Source organism: Vicia villosa, unplaced genomic scaffold (genome assembly GCF_029867415.1).
Source record: "Vicia villosa cultivar HV-30 ecotype Madison, WI unplaced genomic scaffold, Vvil1.0 ctg.001530F_1_1, whole genome shotgun sequence".
Taxonomy (NCBI): Eukaryota; Viridiplantae; Streptophyta; class Magnoliopsida; order Fabales; family Fabaceae; genus Vicia; species Vicia villosa.
The window spans coordinates 104,583-128,466 of record NW_026705653.1 but is presented as its reverse complement, the minus strand read 5'-3'; the positions used below and the strand labels follow the sequence as shown (position 1 = coordinate 128,466).

Sequence of the window (23,884 nt, the reverse complement as noted above, 5' to 3'; positions counted from 1 at the left end):
TCAACAAAATATGTGAAGGAACTACTTAAAAGATTTGAGATGACTAAGTGTAAAGTAGTCACAAATCCTTTGAAGACAAACACTAGGGTGGATGAATGTGCAAGTGAAGAAGAGGTAGATGACACATTATATAACAAATGGTTGGCTCACTAAAATACTTATGTAATACCAGAGTAGATATATGTTATACAGTAAGTATAATGAGCAGTAAGTATAGTAGCTGCAAAGTTATTGTTTTAGATACCAAGTTATTGTTTAGATTTTATTGCTTAACCTCAATCACTAAACTAGCAGACAAAATATATCCATCCTTTTCTGTCAGAAAATAATTGAAAATGGATTTTCTAACTTCAACCTGCACTGTCTCTGTACTCTGCCTTTTATTTATTTTAACCCGTCAAATAAATCAAACTATTAATATGCTGCCATATGGCAACAACCTTATTACTTAGGGCTTAATGCACATATTAAATATGCGCAAAAAGTAGTCCTGTTATATTTCTATATTTTAAAAATTAAGTAGCAGATGCAAATTACATTTCAAAGAATAAATTGAGGCTTACTCTTATTTTTATATTAATTAAAAACATTATGATAAAATGATAACTAAGAGATTATTATACTCACAAGACACTCAGCTAAGTCTTTCCAATGAGTTAATTGATTCTAAAATAGAAAATCATCAATTACATTGATTTTTCGACACAATTGCAGTAACCAAATCACATCAAGGAAACAGGATGGAAATCATTTCATGCTCTTGACCATAAAAAGCACAAGGAGTAGCATATCAATTATACGATTACCATTTTGATGAGAGTTCTATTGCAACAAGTAGAAACAGGCCGAAACTTAAGCCAGTTGACGGCAACAATCTTACAGAAATTGAAGAACCATAAACAACTGTCCCTATGGTTTCATTAGTTGTGCAATTTGCAGATTCCTTCCATCCCATACAAGTAGTATGAAGTATGAATACTGAATTGGATCTGATCATTATCTCCCTTCAGAAATGTTTCATAACTAAGCTTCATATAATGGTACTTTGATGCAGCAAAAACCTTTGATTAAAGTTGAATGAAGACACTATCCATTGTCTTGAGTTTTTTCATCTCCTCTTCACTGGCAATTCCAGGATCAACATAACACAGCTGAAATAGAAAAAAGAACATCAAGCCTCGTCTTTCAAAGGTGCGGGTGAGGCGTTGCAAGTGTTTGTAAAAAAGAAGTGAAACCTGGTATTGTTGCTTCCTAAGTGTGTGCACTCCTCTTTTTATGAATCTCTGCCATCCATCTTTCTCTCTTAGAGATCTTTCTATAGCAGCCGTTCTCTATAATAATAAGTCACAGCATTAGAAACTATGTATGCCATCATTGCTGCACAACATGCATGTTCCAGAACACAGCACACATACAGACATACATACATAAACACATGATAACATATAGAAGAAGAAAACATATCTCGGCTCTGTTTATAAACATCATAATTATGCACTCACAACATTGGTGCTTATCATATAAGTGTTTATGTATAATCTATTTCTATAAGAAAAAAGCTTAAGGAAATAAACAGAAAACTGCTTATGGACATGTAAGAAGTTGTTTTCACAAGTTCTCTCAAATAATCTCACAAGTTCCATCAAATAGTCTCACAAGTGTTTATGTCAGGTAAGTGCAAAAGCTCGAATAAGTCAATTTTAACATAAATCTAAACCTAGTAATTAAACACAGTCATTTAAATACTACAATTAGGAAAACAGACGATAACACACAAATATATTACATGACCAGGATCAAGAACTAGGAGATTATAATGCAGAATTCCATTTCTTTGATGTTTGACTTGGATTCCAACTATTGTTCTTGAGTGTCCATCATGTTGAAAATACAAGGGCCTGTCAAACGAAACTTTCAAAACTTCAAACACCACAATAAAATATCATTTGTTTGGTTAGAACATGAACTAGTATATCAAAAATGAATCCTCACTCACGTTTTCTCGCTAAAAACAACACGCTTATAACCAAAATGAATTGAGTTTTTATTAGAAAAATAATTCCACACAAAGTCCATCAGAACTTGATGGGCTTTATTTTGTTTTGCACCACTTTTGTTCGCACATTCATCACCTCTTTCTTTATCATTAGTGACATTAAGAGAAGAACAAGACTCTGCATTTGTGCTGCAACTTGCTTGAGAAACACCACCACGACAATGAGACAGATATCTATCCATTGGTCCACAAAAATTAGGTGCTTTCCTCTTCTTTCCGTCACCAACTATCACTAGCTCGGGTTCACCAACACTTGAACCAGGGACAGATAGATAAAGAGATTCAGATTCCTTAGGACCAAAGTCAACCATCCTTGCTCGGAGACCAAAAGAACGCAAAAGTGTGGCACATTCAGTAGCTCCTATCCATTTTTTAGAACCATAGATAGAATGATTGTATTGTTGAGAGCCAGGTTCATCAAAACCTCTTTCCCAAGCAATCTCAACCCATCTTTGGAGCGACGGAATATCAGGAACAAACCCTGAACAACCAAACAACACATCTTTCGCTTCTCGTTTTTCTGCCAATAAATGTGAGCTAAGCATTTGAATGTTACGCCAACCGCAACCCCATCCAACATCCTCCGACTGAAGACTTTGGAAATGATCAACATAACCCGACAAAATGCTTCTCGAATTTCCACCTTCAGATTCCAAACAGCTCCTCAACAAGTTCATCAAACCACCGTTCACATTGTGAAACTCGCCCTTTATCTGTAAATCAACCAAGTGAGAGATTTTTTCATCCATCGTCCATACCCCATTGTCTCTACCAATCCCGCCACCATCACCACCAACTCCAAAATTTGTATCAAAATGTAATTCACCACTAACTGCTTTTTTAGTCTGCATATGAAATAATAGAACACAACATTAACAATAAGCTGAGTAGAAAATGCCCAATGTGAAAAATGGCCAATTTTAGAACATAAATTTGTAAACTTATTTCAACAAAAAAGGAGTTAAATAAAATATAATCAACTATTGGAGTCTAATTGATTGCAGAAATTGATCACAAAATCATCCACAAAGCAAACCACTTCTAAAAAGGGGAAAAGATTCAATTTTTATAGGTTAATTTGAAAGAGAAAGGGAAAAGCTAGGTGGGTTTGAATGAGGGAGAAAAAGGGTTACCGGAGGATAATGAAAATCGTCGTCTTCGAAGTGGGTATTGGCGTGCCTGAAATTGAAGCAGTGTTATTAGAGTATTATGAAATTGTGAAAGAATAGTAGAAAAAGATGAATGAATAATACCATTGGAGTTGAGAGGATGGAAGGGATAGAAGACAGAAGGGACAAGTGGAAGAATCATCCATGTTCATCAAAATGGAAGAGAGGATGATGCAATTTGATGTTGAATGTTAATGGCGGAAAGCTTTTTACATTTCAAATGTTAACGGCGGCTGTCAACTAAAACCCTCCGTCACCGCTATAAACAAAAAAGAAAGCAATAACTAAATTTTTTCCTTAATTATTATAGAGTTGATAGTATTAAATTTTAAAGGGACAACTTCTCTACTCATTTCAAAAAGTTGTGTAGTGTATATTTCACCAATCACATTGCATCATTTAGTTTTATCTTATTTAATTAATTATTAAATAGTATATTTTTTGTTGTTTCCAAGATATTTTACATTGAAGGTAACTTTACCCAACTTTTTGAGTTAGGTAGATAAAAATTCACCAATTTTAAAAAATAATTAAAACGGTATGTTGGCATTTTTTTTCCAACTAGAAATCCAATAAAATAAAAGAGTAATACAAGAGGCTCGGGACATAAGAGCCTGACTAAAAAACAAAATATTAAAACATGTTAGAAAGAATTGGAGAGACATCCATACATCACGTCTACAATCTAGCGAATCATTTATGACGTGAAACCAAATTGTGAAAAAAAAATGATACATGAATTGACAATCACTAAATTTAGATTTTGAAAACGGCTCATGAAATCGACTGTCAACACAATACCGGCTTCATTAACCAACAACTTACTCACAAACTACGATAAGTAATCACAGTCATTTATGGTCATACGAGGATGAATACAATAAGGCTTGGCCAAGTGCTTGTTTTTTCATCACGCTCATAGAAAATCAGGCGATCGAGTCATTCCAAGTGTTTTTTATTGCATCGGAGCAGATGATATAAACTACACACCGTACGAAGATCACGATCAGACGGGACTTGTATGGTAGTCTTCTACTCATGATGGTTGGCTTTTGGGCCACGCCTGATTTATCCACATCTGCTTGAGTAGGGGTGTGCAAAATATCCGGTTTTGATGTCCAAATCCATAACCAAACCTAAACCACTTTTAAATATCCGGATATAATTGAATGGTTATTAACCGGTTTAGTTATTAATGGTTTGGATATCCATTCATATAATCCGGATATAGTTAAATGGTTATTAACCGGTTAAATTATTTTGGATTCGGTTATAATCCGGTTATTATCCAAATCCAAATATTTTAATTTTCAAAATATTAATTTTTTTTTGAAAAAAAATATTTTCGGAAAAAAATAATTTTTAAAAGTGGATTTTTTAAAAAAACTGGTTATATGATCATAACCAAATTTATAACCAGTTTTGATTAAAATGTGGTTATGGTTATAAATCCAAACCATTTAAATGGTTTTAAAATGGTTATGGTTTGGTTTTTGAAAATAACCAACCATGCACACCCTTATGCTTGAGTGAGTCATGCTCCAGTTCGAGTTTCGATTGGGTATTCCAAGAGACCCCGCAATGTATGTTCCTCGCATTATCGTCTATAGGGATGCTAACGTGATGTTTGATGATTTCTATAATCATCTGGTTTGATGATTTTTATAATCATCTAGTACTATTGGAAGCACGGAGTGTGTTCGCTCCCCATCCATGAAGTGCTGCATACAACTACATTCAATAGTTTTTTAGAGTGTCACGGCCTCATATGACATTAGATGCTGAGGGAGAGTCACTTAAGTCAGCTCATCAAGATGAGCATGTTATGGTAGATCATGTTGTTGATGTGTAACATATATGTTGGCGTATTCGGGTGGTCAGATATACTCAGTAATTCACTTTTAATTGTATTTTAATAATATTTATATTATAGTTTGTAATTTATCAAAAATGAAGTTTGATTATTAATTTTAATTAAATTAATATATCACATTTTAATTGAATTACATGAGTGTATAGTTTAATTCAATAAACAATTATGTGCACTTAATATAAATGGCCAAATATAAGGTTTCTTAAAAATATCAAATTTATAACAAACTTAAAAATATCAAATTTACAAAGATACAAGTCCAAACTAATTTCTAACAAAAAGAGATAGGTGGCTCATTTAACAAAGGAATGTGGTGTATTTTAATTTTTAAGTGCGTACAAAAGTATATTTTCAAATTCAAAAAAGACAATTTTGAGTTTTACAAGGGTGGTTGTTCACTACTAAGAATGTGAAGGAGCAATCCCATAGATAATCTTCAAAAGATATTACCAACAACAAATATTACCATATATTACCAAGAGCAAATATACTTCTTTCAAACTCCATCTAATTTCTAGTTTCAAATTAAAACACTACATTCCAACAGAAGCATGTGTGCATCTTTACAAATAAATTCAACAACCTTTCTTCCAAAATACTTATAAAATTTTCCTTTTTTCTTCCCACCATTGCCATTGTCATGAACAAAGGGAAAGTAGATTCTTCATTTCAAACTGTAAGAATAATGTCTTTAAAATTAGAAGTATTTTAATCATGATAAAATTATAACTTTGGTGTTTCTAACCAATCATATAAGTCAATATATGTACAAAACCCCATCAATGTGCTTGTTCTATATAACTTGAGTAATTAGTACCATTCTTAAATTATCATCAACTAACTCAAGTCTATACACTTGAGCATATGCTTAAGTTTCATTTCATTTCAGGATCCGAGCGCCGCTCTTAGAAAGAAGAAGGTCTCTCATTTCTCTATAACTCCTGAGCTCTTCGAGTGCGTCAGTTGTCTTTCGAGGGATGAAGAATCCAGAATCAGCAGCAACTCCTCCGTCGAGTTCAGCTTTCAGGGAATGCGATGAATAGCAACTTGAATCTTGACGCAAAGGAGGCGCTGTTCTAAGCATTTGCACAAGAACACCAACAGCAGCATCTTGTGATTTTCTCCCTGATGGTAATGATGACGAAGGCGATCCCAAAGCACTTTTTCCATCCACATTGTGGCTATATGAATAAAATCAAAAACAAGGAAAGAGAAATAACAATTGAGGAGGAATGAGAATAATGTATGATCTACCCTTTTAATAAACTGTTCTATAAGGCTAAGCCAACTTGAAGAGCTTATAGAAATAAGCTGGAAACATCTTGTGAGTGTGTCATAAGTTGTGTTTGTAAAATAATTTTGATTGTTAGAATATATGGAAAATATTGCAGGATAACTTTAGTTGTGAATGGTGAAGTGTATCAAAGTACCTTGACAGAACATCTGGAGGGTCAACATCATCAACATCAAAAGGACACGAGAAGTCACCATCGTCCAAGTCATCCTGAGAAGATAATCTACTTGAGGTTGTAGAAACTCCAACACGTGGTGAGTCACTTGACGATAACAACCCTGAGAATCGCCCTGAATCATCCTTGCTGTCTCTGACAATCTACAAAGCAAATGAAAAGGCTTATATCAAGCTGATAAACTACATTTGATTTTAACATAAGGAGTGGAAGTGAAGGACCAAGGTTACCCTTTGACCAATCTTTAGAGATTCTACTCTCCTGAAAGACCTGATTCCAGATGGAGACTCATGTGACGATGCATCGTTCCTTCTAGGAGATAAAGGTGGCAGGGAGTTTCTATTGGGATCTGAAAAATTAGGAGAAAGATTTCTAGAGCTTCTGCCGATTATTGGATGAGGTATAGTGACAGGAGCGGTTTCAGAGCGCATACGGGTATGCATTGTGTTGCCAATATGAATAGGTGGTGATGGAGACGGTGAGGATGAGAATGGAGGAGAAAGAGGATACTCATCGTAACTCGGAGACCTTGACTGGCTTTGCATCCGATTGTTATGATATCTGGTATTGAAATTATCAATAGGTGAAGACGGAAAATTATATGGCTTGAGAGAGCCATGATGCACCAGTGATGGTCCAACATACTGATGATTCTGCACAAAAGGCGCTGCTTTATGAAATCCAGGCGTCCAGCTATGAGGACGATCGAGTGGCATTGAAGACGGAGGCGCGTGAACACCCTTTCCTGAAGAAGGGAAATACCTCAAAGGATCGGTATTCGGACTTCCAACATAATCGGTAATTATTTTTGTCGGTAAAGCTGCTGAACACTCGAGGTTGAAATCAGATAATGTAGTACGGTAAGTCACAGATACGTTAAGGCGACCCGGAAGCGCGTCAACGGGCGTGAAAATATATTCTCCCATCATCGCTCCTTCTTCCCTAGAAAACGGATCACTAAAGGAAGAAACCTTATAAACAATATCAAAATTACAAGTCCGATTCGACGCACTTAGCTGCTTAAAAATCTTATGAGCCGGGAAATGCCGCATTTGAGAATAAAGAGTACGAAACAGTATAATCGACTTCTGATACGTTTTCTTGAAAGAGAGAGTATTATCACTAGTTTGAGGAGCCAAATTTCTCGGACATTCATATTGAACATTCCACCTCTCTACTACCGTCTCAATCGAACAACCATTCTCTTCATGAACTAGTATAATATCAATTATCATCGGATCCATCAAATTCCTATGCCAGAAGTTCAAGTTATCAAGAGCAGACGGTCGATCACCTAAGGCGAAATTAAACCATTTGTCACTCCTCCTCGCACGAGAAACCGCCGATAGGTCACCACTTCTATCATGTTGGCGTAACAACGGTACCCTCGACTCCAAAATTATGTGTAAAGACTTCAAAAGAAACTGATAAACAATCTGTTCCAATTTCCCCAATTCAGGCTGCAGATTATTCTGGAAATCCATCCTGATTAACCAAATCCCTATTTAATCAAAATCAATCAATCTCTTCTCCAACAAAGAACACTATACTTTTCAAACTAGTAATCTCTATCAAATACCGAATTCCGAAAACACATGAGATAAAGAACAGATCATACACAGCTCAAAGCAACTAACACTAACACCTCTTCACCAAGCATAGATCACTCTGATAAACCACAAAAACAAAAACAATCATCAACCATGTTTATATAGTAACAAAACATTCCAACTATCAAATTTCAACTACAATGCAGATTCAACCCTCCCCATCAAATAGATCAAAAGGGGTTTCAAATAACCATAAAAAAAACTGATTCAAACAATTAATTTCCAAAAAAATCAATAATCATAATGATGAAGATCCGGTCATAAAGACCGAATTTTTATCACATGGGTAGTAACAATGAATGAGTAGAAAGAGGGGAAAGGAAGAACTTACGTGATAGAAGAATCTAGAATGAAAAAAGGGTGATGGGCATGGTAGCATTAGAAGGGAGGGGTGATTGAATTGTTGAAGGTTGCGTAGAAACAAACAGTGCCGTAGCGTTTTCTCTCTTTGTAAATCCTAATTATACATTATTTGATGATAATGTAGTTTAATAATACTAGAGAATATTGTAAAGTAGAAGAACTATATTTTAATTGATCTGTTTGAGAAAGAGATAATGCAAATTGCAAGTGGTAGTTAAAGGTTTATGAATTTTTATTTTTTTTCATGGATTGATAAGTGTTGATAATTTCAGAAACTGTTGTGAAGAAGGTTTTTTTTTTTCTTCATGTTCTCCTCCTACTCTGCCAAATTTATTGATAGAGCTCTATGATTGGTGTTTTTTGTTTTTGCTTTATGTTTGTTTGATTAAAAAAATAAAGAATTGTAGTTGGTGTCATGAAGTGATTGGGTTGTGTAAGCTGATATGGAAGTTGAATCTCACATTTACTTATATATTTATAAAAAATGATTAATTTTATTTTTATATTGTAGTCAAAAGAATATTTACATTTTTTAAAATGATATTTCTATTATTTCGTTGAGGTATATTTTAAGAATAGATAATAATATTAAATAAAGTGAAATTAGTTAGCTTGTCCTAATATTTTAGTCCATCAAATATAAAAACTCTTTGGCTGTGTTTGTTTGTTTGATAAATTTAAATCTACTATCTATTCATTAATAATAGATTGACCAAATTGTCTAAATTACCCTTTCACCAAAATTTATTTGCACTAATAAAAGGTCATTTTTGTAACTAACAAATTAAGTATTCACTCTTTCAACTTTATTGAATGGATGCCCCAAGTGTTAGCTTTTCATTGGTCCGAATTAAATAACATTTTCCCTACAACTTTATTGCATGAATGATGACATCACATGTAAGCCATGGATGATGGAAGTCATATTTAAATTTCTTTTACATTTCATTTTCCCACACTTTCTTACTTTCATTTTAATTTTTCTTAATTTATTTATTATCACAAAAATATTAATTAATAATCTATTTTTAAATTTTAATCTTACTAAAAATTTCAAATTTCTTTCGCACTTCATTTTTCCATACTTTCATTTTAATTTTTCAACATTTATCTATTATCGCAAAAAATATTAATAATCGGTCATTTAATTATTATTCCCAAAAATATTTAATTATTTCACGGGCCACTATCAACTCAATATTTAATTTTTTTTAATCGATCATTACACATTTTCTCTCTCTTAATTAAAATTTCAAATTTCTCTCACATTTTTTCACACTTTCTTACTTTCATTTTAATTTTTTTCTCTATTTATTTATTTATTTATTATCTACTATCTACTATCTACTATTCTACTATCTATTCATTAATAATAGATTGACCAAATTGCCTAAATTACCCTTTCACCAAAATTTATTTGCACTAATAAAAGGTCATTTTTGTAACTAACAAATTAAGTATTCACTCTTTCAACTTTATTGAATGGATGCCCCAAGTGTTAGCTTTTCATTGGTCCGAATTAAATAACATTTTCCCTACAACTTTATTGCATGAATGATGACATCACATGTAAGCCATGGATGATGGAAGTCATATTTAAATTTCTTTTACATTTCATTTTCCCACACTTTCTTACTTTCATTTTAATTTTTCTTAATTTATTTATTATCACAAAAAATATTAATTAATAATCTATTTTTAAATTTTAATCTTACGAAAAATTTCAAATTTCTTTCGCATTTCATTTTTCCATACTTTTATTTTAATTTTTCAACATTTATCTATTATCGCAAAAAATATTAATAATCGATCAATTAATTATTATTCCCAAAAATATTTAATTATTTCACGGGCCACTATCAACTCAATATTTATTTTTTTTAATCGATCATTACACATTTTCTCTATCTTAATTAAAATTTCAAATTTCTCTCACATTTTTTCACACTTTCTTACTTTCATTTTAATTTTTTTCTCTATTTATTTATTTATTTATTATCTCACGGGTCACTATCAACATAATGTCTATTTTATTTTAATCAATCATTGTCTTTATTTGAGAGATAATATCTTTATTTTTATTTTTTTCTCCATCTCACGATTTTTTATCATTATTTAATACAATTAAATTTCCATGATTATTGTTTATTTTACATTTGTTTTTAAATATATTTTATATCGCATCAAATTATTTTTTTATTTCACGGGTCATTATCAACATAGTAGCTATTTTATTTTAATCAACAATTACTATTAATTGAGAGATAATTTTTATTTTTAAATGTTAATATTTCATTTTTATTATCTCCATCTTATAGTATTTTTTATATGATTATTTAATATAATTGAATTTATATGATCATTTTTCATTTATAATTAAACCATAGTGATCTATATCATTTTCTTTTAATTGTTGTTGGACCGTCAATTATTAAACTACCTGACCCAATTTTGCTATTGTGTTCTTAACCTATCTTAAACATTTTTTTGTGGATCATTGTTTTCTATATAATTATTGTTAAATTTACAATTAAGTAAATTATTTCATATTTTTCATTTATATTTAAAATTTTACATTTGCATTTGTTAAAATTTTATTTTTTTCTCCAACTCACATGTCCTTTTTTATATGGTTCTTTATTACACACAAAATTAGCACATGAATAAGATAATAATGTTTAATCTTAAGGGCCACTTTCAATACAATGCCTATTTTATTTTAAACAATAATGACTTTTATTTGAAAACTAAAGCATTTATTTTCAAATTTCAAAACGATTCCTATGGATATTAGGTTTTCAAAGAATTGGGAGTATAATAGAGCAATCAATAAAACTCTAACTCTATTCAAGTAAAACAATTCCTTTTAATTATGCATATTGCTTATAATTCCTTTTATTTATATTATTCATATCATTACAAAAATACTACACCAGAAAAAAAATCACCCGTGCGGAAGCACGGGTCTCTGACTAGTTACAATTCTATGAATGTTATTCCTTAGAATAGTAATGCCAGAAGTTTTATTTCTATCCATTTGTTTGATAAATAATTAAGGTTTATTGAAATATATTTGAATTTTATTTTAAAAATATAAAATAATATATTAAAATAATATGAAAATGGGTAGTTAGAGTTGGTTATTTTTTATTTTTATGGGAATATGTAATTCTCACCCTTTGATATGGGAATAAATAGTTAAAATTTCATGAATAACTTACATTTTTTGGTATTATTTATTCTAAGACATTGTTTTCTTTCTCATCTACCAAACAAAGGAATAATTATTTTCAGCCTCAAATTCTCAGGAATCTTTTTTTTAGCACCGAAACAAACACACCCCTTTTTTTTTTTTTACTATATTTGATTATATTTGGTCGTAAGATCTAAAGGTCGAAGATCTAGTTACGATGTAAGACGTTGTCGCACGAGGGATAGGTGGTCGGTGGATCATTTTTCTCTCATTTCGTAGAGTATTCTTCACGAAAATGCCATGTTAATCTCTCAAATCAATTCAACGATTGATCGCATTCCATGTCATTATGCACGTGTGCAGTTACCAACCATTCCCCTATATAAAGAGGAAAATGTGTCACTTCACAAATATTCAAAAAAATTCACATTCAAACTTTAATTTCACTCTCTTACTAACTTATGTTGGTCTGCTAACATTGTTGGTCAACCATGTCTCCACCATATCAGAAACTACAAACCACCGTAACAAACTGTGATTCCACTATTTCGATCAACTCTACTTCTAGTCCAGAACATTGATGTCGTCTCTAGGAATCAACTTCTGACTATTGTGATTCTCCATAATCTAACTCATACAAAACTTACAAGATGTGCATGAGTAAATCTTCAAAAAAAATCACAAGTTGGGCACAGCACACCCCAAAAGAACATACACAACAACAGAAGTAGCACAAATCAGAGATCATGCAATGTGGTTGCTAACATAGAAATTAGATCAAAGCTCACACCGACCAAAGATCAAATCAAACGCCAGAGCTCACACACACATAGAGAACAGATCAAATCAGACACACACATACATATTTTCCCCCGTTTTGACATGATTTAGCAAAGGCACAGAAGAAGAAAACCAGAGAAATAACATATCCAAGATTGATATAGTGCGAAAACACATCAAGTTAAAGATTATATTTTGTCCATAAATAAAGGCTTGACATACTAAAATAAAAACACCTAGAATAATCAATCTTCAGGCTTGCTGTCCCGACCAACCACTCGATTCTATGAAAGTAACCTATTCTTCATCAGCATCTGAGTTAGAATCACTTGTTTTAACAAGCTTTCTCTTCAATAACTTCATCTTTGTTACAAACTTTTTCCCATTCATAGATGTTCCAACAGATGGTCTACTGTATTGGACATGATTCTTTGAAATATTAATAGCACTTAAGTTGTCACAGAATAATTTCATGACATCTTATTTGACATTGTACTCCTTCAACATTGGCTTCATTTAGAGCAATTGAGAGCAAATTCTCCCTGAGTAATGTACTTAACCTTCGCAGTAGATAATGAGACACAATTTTGCTTCTTGTTGAATTAAGAGATTAAATTATTGCCAAGAATGAAACATCCACCAAATGTGTTTTTTTTATCATTTAAACTTTCAGCCCAATCAGCAGCACAATACCCTACTAGTATTAAATTTATATCATGAGAATAGAGAATACCATAGTCACAAGTCCCGATTAATGTATTTGATTATTCTTTTCACTTGAGTGAGGTGACTTGACTTGGGTTTAGCCATTGGTATTTATCACAAGATCCTACAACAAAAGTGATGTCAGGTTTGCTTGTTGCGAGGTATAATAGACTTCATATCATACTTTTGTAGAGACTTTCATCTTCATCAACTCCATTTTCATATTTTGATAACTTCACATGAGTTGCACTTGTAGTTCTTTTATGGCTAGCCTTGTCAAGACCAAATTTCTTCACTATACTCTTTGCATACTTGCTTTGAGATACAAAAATGTTATTTTACATTTGTTTTACTTGAAGACCGAGAAAGTAAGTGAGTTCTCCTACAAGAATCATCTCAAATTCATACTGCATTTGTTGGACAAAATGCTCCACCATCTGGTTTAACATCTCACCAAAGACTATGTCATCAACATAAATCTGGGCTATCACGAGTTTTCCTCTATCATTCTTCACAAATAGATTTTTATCTATTCCACCTCTATTATATTCATTGTTGATCAAGAACTTAGTTAATCTTTCATACCAAGCTCTTGGAGCCTGTTTTAATCCATAAAGTTCTTTCTTTAACTTGTCCATATAATTTGGAAAACTAAAATCAATGAATCCCTTTTGAGGATTTTCAAACTTTGGATTTTCAGACTAAATGTTAGACTCCTTGTGTGGGATATCTACTGGGACATCAGTCTGTTGAAGAGATACATCATATTCATCTTCATCTTCTTGTTTATCTTTAGGAGTATCATCAATAAAAACATTTATTGACTCCATCATTGTCTTGGTACATTTTTTATATACCATGTATGCTCTGCTATTGGTGGAATAACTTAAGAATATCCATTCATCACTCTTTAAATCCATCTTTCTTATTTGCTCACAATTTATAAAGATGTAGCACTTGCTACCAAATACATGAAATTATTTAACATTAGATTTTCTTCCTTTCCGAAGCTCGTACTGAGTTTCTTTGGTTACACTAGTGCTTTATACAATAGGGCTTTATATCTACCACTTGCCTCTTTTTTCTGTTAAACCTTGGTTCACTATAGGATTGAGGATATCCATACAATATATAATAGTAGGGCTTTATATAACCATATCTTCCAGTAGTGACATCTCTATGATGAGCTTGTGTTGCCTTTGTTGTGAAGATACACATGTCTAACCTAATTTTGTGACATATGGTCTAACATTAGAAATTCGGTCTTCTTATCAGGGGGAACAAAATTCTTAGTGGGAACTTTGATTACTTTGTCCATAAATTTGTATTCAAACCATATTCCCTTCATATTCCTAGACATTTACCAACTTCCAATATTTCATCTAGCATATTAGAACTTTTGTTCAACATACATACAGATTTTGTCATATTTTCAAGCTTGGAGTTCAATAGAGTAACTTCTTCTTCTTCTAGACCAGTGATGGTTGAAGCAAGTTTCTATTTTTCTTGTAAGAGAGCACTTATAGTCGTCTTATGTTTCTCTCCTACCATGCAGGCTTCCTTCCACTGAGTGTACAAGAGCTTGTATGTTTTTACTAACTCTTCATCAGTGATTTCTTCATTACTAGAATCACTACCAGAATCATATTTTCTAGTGAAAGCCATCACCTTATTAGTTGTTTCTTCTTCACGCTCATCATCGGAATTAGACCCAGTGATTGACATACCTTTCTTCTACTTCTTTAAAAAAGTAGGACATTCAGCTTTAATGTGACCAAATCTTTCACATTCATAACATTGAGATCCTTTGTCTTTGTTAGATTTGTATTCATCTTTGCTTTTGCGTTGGGGATCAATGTGTGACACTTTGTCTTGGACATCTATCCTCCATCTTCTATCCATTTTCTCCAAATATTTGTTAAAATTTATACCAGGAAGAGTTATAGCACCTGATAGACTTTCTTCACTTTTACCTTGAGCTTCATCCTCTTTAATGTTAGATAAAAAGGATATACTTTTTATCTTCCTTTCAAACCTATCATTGATAGTCATCTCAAAGATTTGTGGAGAACCAATAAATTTATCAACTTTGACGCTGCTTGGGTTTTGCGCTTCTTCAATAGTTGTAACCTTCATATCAAACTTCTTAGGTAGTGATTTGAGGATTTTTATGGCCATCTTTTCTTCATAAATCTTCTCTCCTAAAGCAATAGAAGTATCGACAATGTCACGCAGTCTGATGTTGAAGTTAGAGATGGATTCATCTTCATTCATTTTTCAGATTCTCAAACTTTGTTGTAAGGAATTACATCCTTGACATACAAACTTTGGATGTGCTTTCATGTGCAGTTTTGAGAATCTCCCATGCTTATTTGGCTTTTCTACATGTCTTGGTCAATCTAAACACGTTCTTACCCACACCGTTGAAAATAACATTCAAAGCCTTGAAATTTTCCAAGAGCTTCATCATCTTCAGCGTTAATCCAATCAGCTTCAGGCTTTAAGATAGATGTCCCATATTGAGAGGTAATCCCAGGGTGTTTCCAATCTTTTATAACAGCCTCCCATGTTTTATTGTCCATGGATTTTAAAAAGGAAACCATTATATATTTCAAATAATCAGAGTTGGTATCATCCAAGACAGTTGGTTTATTGACAGATCCCCATCCATAGTATTTTCCATGTGAACAAAATATACTTTCCCTGGAGCTTTCCCAAACAAAACAGGGTGTCTGCTCTAATACCAATTAAAATTTTGTTCTAGCACAGAGAATGATGTTTGACACGATGTCTAATACAATATGTTCAACATCTTAAACCAGAATTGATAGATAATAGAAAACAGAATGATAAATTATAAACCAATAAAGAACACAAGAGAATTGGTAACCCAATTCGGTGCAACGTCACCTACGTCTAAGGGTCTTCCAATCCAAAAAGGAAATTCACTTTCAATAGTTTTAGTAAAATTAGTCTTAGATGAACAACCCTTGTTCAATGCCTTTTTCCTAATACTGCACGTGTCTTTCTATTTAGGACTCCCCCTAAATATGGAATCCCTTTGCTTTCTCTCAATCACTAACCCTAATGATTAATACATAAAACAGATTAAGAATTGTTGAATTACAATTCAACTAACAAACCAACCTCTATGTCTTTAGATATGTAACTTAAGCGCTAGAGAGATGTTCAAATAACAACACACAAAATAACTCAAAATAAAACCCTAACACAATGATCTTCAACTCTTGCGCACACTTCAAACATTAGGCTTGAATCTTCTTAAATAGCAATACATCAGCTGGCTTTTCTCCAATTGGCATTTAATTTGAGATCAGCATATTTGAAGGGGATTCTGTTTTAATTTGTTTTTCAAACAACCTCCCCCAAAAATATTTGATTTGTTTTTATTCAAATTTAAATATCCATATAATTGAACTTGATCTTATTAAATCTTTCAAACGAATCTATATAATAAATTGATAAAAGATAGCAACCAATCTTTTTGAAAACAACCAAAATCTCGCTCAAAAAACAAACAAACATTGGCCTGCTGACAAAAGCTAGATGTTGCACACGTGTTGGAGCATCGTGTCCCACGAGTTGCTTCTTTATCCAAAATATCTTGTACTACCCGTGTTGTTGCAGCCAATCAAAAAAGTAACAGGAAGCTTTGAAGAGATAGTGTGAAGGCCATATGAAGTTGTTTTTTTGACAATAAACAGGCCACCATTATTGCATATAATCTAGTTCAACATGATAGAGCAAAACACATTAAAATTGACCAACAATTCTTTGAAGAAAAGTTAGATATTAGACTGATAACAACCGTTTACATACTTTTTAGGCATAAGTTGACAGATCTATTAACAAATAATTAATCTACCAACAGAACGATTCTATTTGCAAATTTGAAATGATTTATATTCATCTACTAACTTAAAGGGGGTGTTAAAAATAATAACATTTATAGCTATTTTATTTTATTAGAATGAGACTCATTTAATAAGCTCATTTAGATTGACATTTTTTTCAATTTAAACTATTTTATTCTCAGATCTAAATTACAACTTTGAAATATATAAAAGTACTTTTTTTCCTACATGTAATTAAAAGAATAATAGCATACGCAGTCTTTCTTTCCTTCATTTAGGTATTTGAAACACCAAATAACCATAGAAAGGCTAAGCCTTCCTATGATCACGTTTTTTATTTCTCAATAGTTGACTACCATATATGGTTTTGAAATTATCAGGTTTGTGTTAGCATTTGCTCAAACTAAATATTTGACATACACGTGTTTTTTTCAAATTTGCATTAGAAATGCATGTCTTAAACAGCATGATACTACTTACTAATATACAAAGGTTACTTATTCACGCATTTGATCACCAACATATTAATTTAAATTTAATTAAGTTTATTTTCATAAACTCCATATGTCCCTATTATAGTTTATGAAAACAACTCATAAAATACATGAAATAGTTTATCTTTTGTCATAGAAATAATTTATACACGAGTATTTATATTGTCAAGCCTTCTGTTATATGCTCTTGGTTAAACTATTTAGCCAAACATGGCCTAAATCATCTTGGTTCATGTAGATGTCTAATCCTTTGGAGCCTGACGGATTTGAAGATATATAATATTTGACAGAAAGACTAATTTGAGTTTATCTAACCCCAGGTACATTGCAAATAACTTACTATTTTCTTAATTTATTCCAAAGTTTTTTTATTGGAGGATTTACAAGGGTAACTTGAAATTATTTCCTTAGATTCTTCGTGATTCATTTTCGCTGCGTATCATTTCCATCTTTTTTAGACCTTTTACATGTTTCTATCTAACTTTCCGAGAAAAACTTGTGTGATTCTCTACTAGCATTACTTCAAATCAGTGGCCAAGTCTTTTCAATAAACATAGAGATTGTGACAACTAGGAGAAACATTGTCAGTTGAAACGGCGAGATAATAATACTTGAAGAAGAACTGTCTTGCTGAACCTTCTCGTAAGGAAATCCAATTGAAGGCGGTGGTGGTGGAGGAAATACACCATTTGGTTTGTTTATCCTGTTGCAATTCAAAATGTTAAAAAAGTTAGAATCATTTTAGAAAAAACTTCCATTATAACCATAGATGAGTTTACGTGTGTTGAACAGCGGGGACACGTCTAGTCTTAGGAGTGTCTGTGGTTCATAGGTTTTTTGTTTGAGAATATTTGATACACGGGGCAGCATAAATTGAAAGAAAATGGAAAACTCGTGAAAATATTTGAGGGAGAAAATAAACATATACTTGGTGCTGGTAGGACAGAACACAATGTCATATTCATAAGCTTTGCAGGTGAAAGTGCTGCTTCCATCATCAAATGCATAGCTATAAGCTCTTGGACAAGCCTTCTTGAAAATTGTAGAATAATAGGAAGGTTGGCATATTGTTGGATTAGCAAATTGTCCACTGCAGCAGTACTGATCTGATCCAAAGGCTTCACAGGCACTCTTACAACCAATTACACTACCTTGGTATCCATCACCATCAACTACTTGAAGTTCTTTTGGACAGCCTATACAAAAATTGAGATTTTTCAATCAAAAAAGTATATCAGTCACTGACACCGGACACGACACCGACACTGATACGTTGACACCTGTAATAATCTTAAAAAATAAATAAATTGAACGTAATCACAAGTGTCCGTGTCGTGTTGGTGTCGGTGTCCGACACGGACATGTCTTTTTTCAGAGGTGTCGGTGCTATGCTACAGAGAGTTAGTCGCGCAACCATGTTATGTAATTAATGGCCTTGTTAATTTAGAACTCATACCTATGTTAAGATCAGTCACACAACCTGTGGAATTACAGGCACTTTTACCATATACACCTCTTGGTAGAACAAGTAATGGCAAATTGTAGCCATCAACCATGCTAACATCATAGTAATCTTGTTGGTCACCTTGTCCAAGTGTAATCTCAAAGAGTGAAGTTGGTGGAGCTGCCCCATTCCCATCGCATTCAAGCCTTCCACCACAATCACCCGTTTGACATTTCCCGATTCCCGTTGCATCAAATGTGCAACCGGTCCTCGCCCATATCCGACCTGACCAACCAGGAACACTCGTTAGTTTCACAGCTTGACCTGAGTCAAGCTGGAAACCGGTCGTTGGAAGTGGCGGCGTTCCTGCGCCGGCAAGCGTGCCGGGCCATATAGTATAAGGACAATTGTTTGTTATGGTGAATATGCTAGAGAAAGTGCAAGACAACAAAGTGGAAAGAACAAAAAAGAAACTTTGGAGTTTCCAAGGTACAACTCTTGGCATTATCCTTGAGGAAAGAAATAAAAATAAAAATAGAACAGATTGACAATATATGAGGTAGAAATAATAGATTTATAATGTTTCTCATATTTGTAATATAAAGTGTTTGTGTGCTATGTATGCTATGATGAATTGAGAGTTTCTTTGGTATTAAAAAAACCAAAACGTTACTTTGCTTTGATGAAATTCTTAGCCGCAAGACTAGCTTTATAGGTTTAGTATTTCTTTTTATTGTGGATACTGGATAGCCTATCTTAGAAGCAATTCTTTGCCTTTTCTATTTCAATGGAAAAATGAAAATCTACAAAATAAGGAAATCTCTATGAAAGAAAATCTACGACAAGAAGAATCTAGTAAAGAAAGGGGATTCGAGATTGCATTAAGATGGCAAGTTGCGTAGGATTATCCTATAAAGAAGTGACCTATTATTCCTCATAGATAGAAAAATATTGACTAGCTATATGGAAACTTGTGTGTGCATTATATGCATAATATTTCCCTCCTGCCTTTGTTTTGTAAGACGGTGGACCACCGCATACACGCATTTAAGGTCTCTTTCACCGTGATTTTGAAAAACTGGTATGTGTAGCATCTGTTCCACCGTGATTTTCCACCTTAATTTTCATGTTTTCCAACCAGTTATTATTATTCAAACCACTACCTTTGACATCTTAGTAGTGACTTTAAATCATTGACATATACCAACTGTTGAACTTTAATTATGTGAGGTAGTAAAGAATAACTTTTCAATAGAAAAATTTGAGTATGACTTCACTTAATTTATTATCAATTCTTCCCGTTGGAACACTAGCCCCCACTTCATAAACTTCTGGAACAAAGCTGTTAGAATTTCGTATTCAATTTTTTGGCTTTAACACCCACTATGCAATATACTAATAATAAAAGAAAATTGAACCTTCTTGGCACATTTTAATTAAACTTACCTAATTTTATATCATTGTTTGGCAAAGGAAATTGGCATTAAAAGGGAAAACAAAACAGAATATCCAACATTAGAATAGCTGCATTACATGAAAATTAACAGTTCTGAATTTCATTGATGGGATACTTACAAGAAACAAGGAATGAAGTAGAGACATCAACATTGGAAAAAAGATGATATTTACAATCTTCTAGCTTCACAAGTTTACAAGAATGTAACAGAAGTATGAAATTCAGTTGATGCCATGAACGAGGCAATTCAGATAAGTTACATTCAATCCTTCAATTCAAAAATAGGCTCCGTCTTAAATTTTTGGAGGTTTTGTATAAGTTAATCATGGTTTAACCGTGACAAAATAAGTAGGGGCCCTGTTTAGTCATGGTTTAACTCTAACAAACCTGTTATGAGTTTGTATTTAACCACAATTTAACTGTGATAAATTTGAGACCATGTGTTGTAGTCCATCTAGCACCCTCTCAAAGGCGGCCCTGCTTTCAATCCTTGAACACATTATACAGATGTTTTTGGTGACAGTGATAATAGACTTCTTGGTGATAGCAACTCTGTATTTGCTCAATTTCACCTCACATTCTACAAGAAATAGATCAATATGTAATGGAGAAATCAAACAATATGTGGTCTGAAATTTCAATGAGAATGAATATTAAAGATTAGTGCTACCTACATTATCAGCCTTCCATATAGTGTCATAACTGCTCCTTCCTCAATTCTTTTGACATCTTGTAGCGTCGAAATAGCCTTTTAGCTCTTCAGAACTCCATTCTTCAAACTTCGAGAAAGACAGAGAAAGAGACACAAACTAAACTTCCAATTCATGTACCTACATCAAGAAAATGAAATATTTATCAGTATTTTATGTCATTATAACATAGAGAAAATTAATATCATAAGAAATCATTCAGTAATGCAACACAAATATTTCAAAGGCACCTTCCTAGCACATATGCTTCAAAACCTGCACAATTTACATTCAACTCACACATCAATTTCTAACCACAAATAATAACAGAAATTCAATCAAAACAAGTTTGAATGAAAATTCGTATCATCTCCCTTGAGCCTGTAACAGAGAAAAAGTTAGTAAACCAGCCTTCATAAGATTCCAAAATCTTGAATATGAAGAACCTCATAGAACCTGCGCTATCAGCAGGAACAAGATTGATACTTTTTTCTGTACCCAAGTGCACCACTCTAATACTAGAATATGGATGCTTCGTGATTACAGATACATGAAAATGAGAAACATTGCTAATAGCTAATAATTACATCAAACAGGTTCCTATTAAATTAAAGCATCATAGAATGCAGAAATACATCCTGTGATAAGCTATAACAGTCAGATTCTCGGTAAGTTAGCAAGAAACGAATTTCAATTCAAGTCTCATAACTGTTTACACAGCCTGCTCAAACCTCCATTCAACAGTCAAGCTACTTTAAATACTGCATTACATTATTACTAGAAAGTAGAAACATAAAAGACGTCCTACGGCGAATGGGGACACATCATGTCCACCAATCGGCGATTCATAATTGTTCTCAAGTTCAGTTATGGATACTCATCAGTAATAAAGTAAAAAAAAAAGGACAAAAAAACGATAAAGATCTCCTTCAGTTATATCAATCTCGATATCTCTAGTTTGTATCCATGCCGTCTCCAACTTGGCTGCAGATAGGACTAACAGCAGAGAAAGATCTCTCAAAAGGAGAAGGATGGAACTGTGCATCCCGCCTACGCTTACAACCAATGTTCTCAACAGGCGAACTCTCTGCCGCGTCAAGCTTCCTTCGAACGCCTCTCACAGCTTGTTCCTCGGTTGGAGTCAGGGGAAAAATCTGACGACTTGCTATACAAAGGGAGCTATGGTTATCATACAGAATTCTCTGGTTACAGTTTTTATCACAGATGTGTGTCAGCCCTGTGAGCCTGCAGCGAAACATGTTTCCGCAAACGCGTTCGTTCTGGCATTTCCAGTCGCATTTGTGAACAGAACTCGGACCATCATGGCCCAAAATACTTGACAGATAAATAACATTTGAAGGAGCTGCAACCATAGAATTTCCATATACCTCCATTTCTTCGATCCGATTCGAAACTTCTAAGATTTCAATCTAACTCTCTCCAACTTCACCGCCTTCCCTGAATCGTCTGCAGGGCTCACCACAACAACACAGAATTCAGTCAAACTCAACAGAAACTCATCTGATTCTGTCTAATTACTTAACTCATACACTAATTCCACTTTAATTTCCTTCTAACAATAAACTAATCACATACTTATCTATACCTAATTATTCCATAAATTTAGATCTCAATCCATTGATATAAAAACAATATGAAAAAGAAAAAACCTAACATAGAATAAACAATATTTAATCAAATGAGAGAAATCCAAATGGATTCTCAACAATATCTAATCACAAAGGACATATAAAATATCTGCATATTTTTATCACCATCCTTTCTCTCTCATGCTAATAAAACAAACCCTACTTTATATCATGAAGAAACAAAAACATATATCCACTAGATCTAAACCAGTGCATGATTATGATTAACAACAAAACAACATAATTAACACAAATTATTTCATAATTAATTATTTTTGATAAAAAATTTAAAAAAATACATTAAAAAAATTTATTCAGGAAAATTATGAATATAAAAATAGAATTATACATAACAAACTAATCAAAAGAAGAAAATGAACTCACATGGTTTTGAACAAAGTCAAGCTAAAAGTCTTCTTCCACAATATACCTACAAAAATGAGAGAGAAAAAACACCTAACAAATAAACAGAAATTAATAAGAAAAAATCTCAACACTCTCTCTCTTCTCTCTCTCTGCGCCTAAATGGAACTAACAAAATGGAAATTAGCAAGGAAGGAAGAAGAATGGGACCGGGTATTTATAGAAAGTAATCCACTTACGGACACTGTGGACTTGTGGGTGGGGCATGTACTAATATAGGACAAAACTAAATGCGTGTTAAATTTCGGGTAAACTTGATCCAAATGCGGAATGAGGTGATTTCGGGTCGGGTTGTGTAAGGTGTCAGTGTTTCCATTAAGTTTGGATTAACTATCGGATCCAACTCCAAAGTTCTATCTCAACCTGTCGCTTTCTTATTTCTTTTTGTATTGAATATTAATATTAATAATTAAATGATTCTCTCATCTCATCGTAAGTTTCATCTATCTATAATAGGGGTGATCAAAACCAAACCAACCCAATAGAAAACCGCAAACCAAACCAAACCAAATCGAAATCGCAAAAAATCGCATTTGGTTCGGATTAGTTTGGGTCATCTTTTAACAAAACCGCATGGTTCGATTTGGTTTGCGGTTTGTATTTTATAAACCGAACCAAACCGAATCAAACCGCATT

At 32.9% G+C, this 23,884-nt stretch overlaps 4 protein-coding genes across 6 annotated transcripts; all 4 read right to left on the bottom strand.

The window, feature by feature from the left end:
- Window positions 1–621: 621 nt before the first annotated feature.
- On the bottom strand, window positions 622–3,478 carry LOC131635649 (uncharacterized). Its single transcript, XM_058906289.1, has 6 exons — window positions 3,310–3,478; window positions 3,190–3,235; window positions 1,997–2,901; window positions 1,787–1,898; window positions 1,236–1,331; window positions 622–1,151 (listed from the first exon to the last, which is right to left on the bottom strand). The coding sequence occupies exons 1-6, from the start codon at window positions 3,375–3,377 to the stop codon at window positions 1,068–1,070; spliced, it is 1,311 nt and encodes a 436-aa protein (XP_058762272.1). The 5' UTR covers window positions 3,378–3,478; the 3' UTR covers window positions 622–1,067.
- Window positions 3,479–5,788: 2,310 nt separating this feature from the next.
- Window positions 5,789–8,859, bottom strand: LOC131635647 (autophagy-related protein 13a-like). Of its 3 annotated transcripts, none has more exons than XM_058906286.1 (4): window positions 8,509–8,859; window positions 6,798–8,068; window positions 6,529–6,710; window positions 5,789–6,279 (listed from the first exon to the last, which is right to left on the bottom strand). In XM_058906286.1, the coding sequence occupies exons 2-4, from the start codon at window positions 8,049–8,051 to the stop codon at window positions 5,979–5,981; spliced, it is 1,737 nt and encodes a 578-aa protein (XP_058762269.1). In that variant the 5' UTR covers window positions 8,052–8,068; window positions 8,509–8,859; the 3' UTR covers window positions 5,789–5,978. The 3 variants fall into 3 exon arrangements, with proteins under 3 accessions (XP_058762269.1, XP_058762270.1, XP_058762268.1); XM_058906287.1 differs by having other exon boundaries at window positions 6,798–8,052; XM_058906285.1 differs by having other exon boundaries at window positions 6,798–8,235; window positions 8,509–8,857.
- An 8,756-nt stretch (window positions 8,860–17,615) lies between these two features.
- On the bottom strand, window positions 17,616–20,390 carry LOC131635659 (pathogenesis-related thaumatin-like protein 3.5). The gene is made up of 3 exons (XM_058906299.1): window positions 19,044–20,390; window positions 18,516–18,783; window positions 17,616–18,290 (listed from the first exon to the last, which is right to left on the bottom strand). Exons 1-3 carry the CDS (start codon window positions 19,534–19,536, stop codon window positions 18,110–18,112), a joined length of 942 nt encoding a protein of 313 aa, XP_058762282.1. The 5' UTR covers window positions 19,537–20,390; the 3' UTR covers window positions 17,616–18,109.
- A 1,518-nt stretch (window positions 20,391–21,908) lies between these two features.
- On the bottom strand, window positions 21,909–22,571 carry LOC131635660 (uncharacterized). The gene has a single exon (XM_058906300.1). The coding sequence runs from the start codon at window positions 22,568–22,570 to the stop codon at window positions 22,130–22,132; it is 441 nt and encodes a 146-aa protein (XP_058762283.1). The 5' UTR covers window position 22,571; the 3' UTR covers window positions 21,909–22,129.
- Between the last annotated feature and the right edge of the window lie 1,313 nt (window positions 22,572–23,884).

Excerpts from the sequence above, each read along its gene's own strand:
- LOC131635649 (XM_058906289.1), bottom strand. The coding sequence starts at position 3,377 with ATGAACATGGATGATTCTTCCACTTGTCCCTTCTGTCTTCTATCCCTT. Across the intron at positions 1,899-1,996 it reads GTTGTTTTTAGCGAGAAAAC|GCCCTTGTATTTTCAACATG; the intron begins GTGAGTGAGGAT and ends TTCGTTTGACAG. Across the intron at positions 1,152-1,235 it reads TTAGGAAGCAACAATACCAG|CTGTGTTATGTTGATCCTGG; the intron begins GTTTCACTTCTT and ends TTTCTATTTCAG.
- LOC131635660 (XM_058906300.1), bottom strand. The coding sequence starts at position 22,570 with ATGGAGGTATATGGAAATTCTATGGTTGCAGCTCCTTCAAATGTTATT.
- LOC131635659 (XM_058906299.1), bottom strand. The coding sequence starts at position 19,536 with ATGCCAAGAGTTGTACCTTGGAAACTCCAAAGTTTCTTTTTTGTTCTT. Across the intron at positions 18,784-19,043 it reads TGTGACTGATCTTAACATAG|GCTGTCCAAAAGAACTTCAA; the intron begins GTATGAGTTCTA and ends ATTTTTGTATAG. Across the intron at positions 18,291-18,515 it reads TTCTGTCCTACCAGCACCAA|GATAAACAAACCAAATGGTG; the intron begins GTATATGTTTAT and ends GAATTGCAACAG.
- LOC131635647 (XM_058906286.1), bottom strand. The coding sequence starts at position 8,051 with ATGGATTTCCAGAATAATCTGCAGCCTGAATTGGGGAAATTGGAACAG. Across the intron at positions 6,711-6,797 it reads CTCTAAAGATTGGTCAAAGG|ATTGTCAGAGACAGCAAGGA; the intron begins GTAACCTTGGTC and ends TTTGCTTTGTAG. Across the intron at positions 6,280-6,528 it reads CCTCCAGATGTTCTGTCAAG|CCACAATGTGGATGGAAAAA; the intron begins GTACTTTGATAC and ends TTATTCATATAG.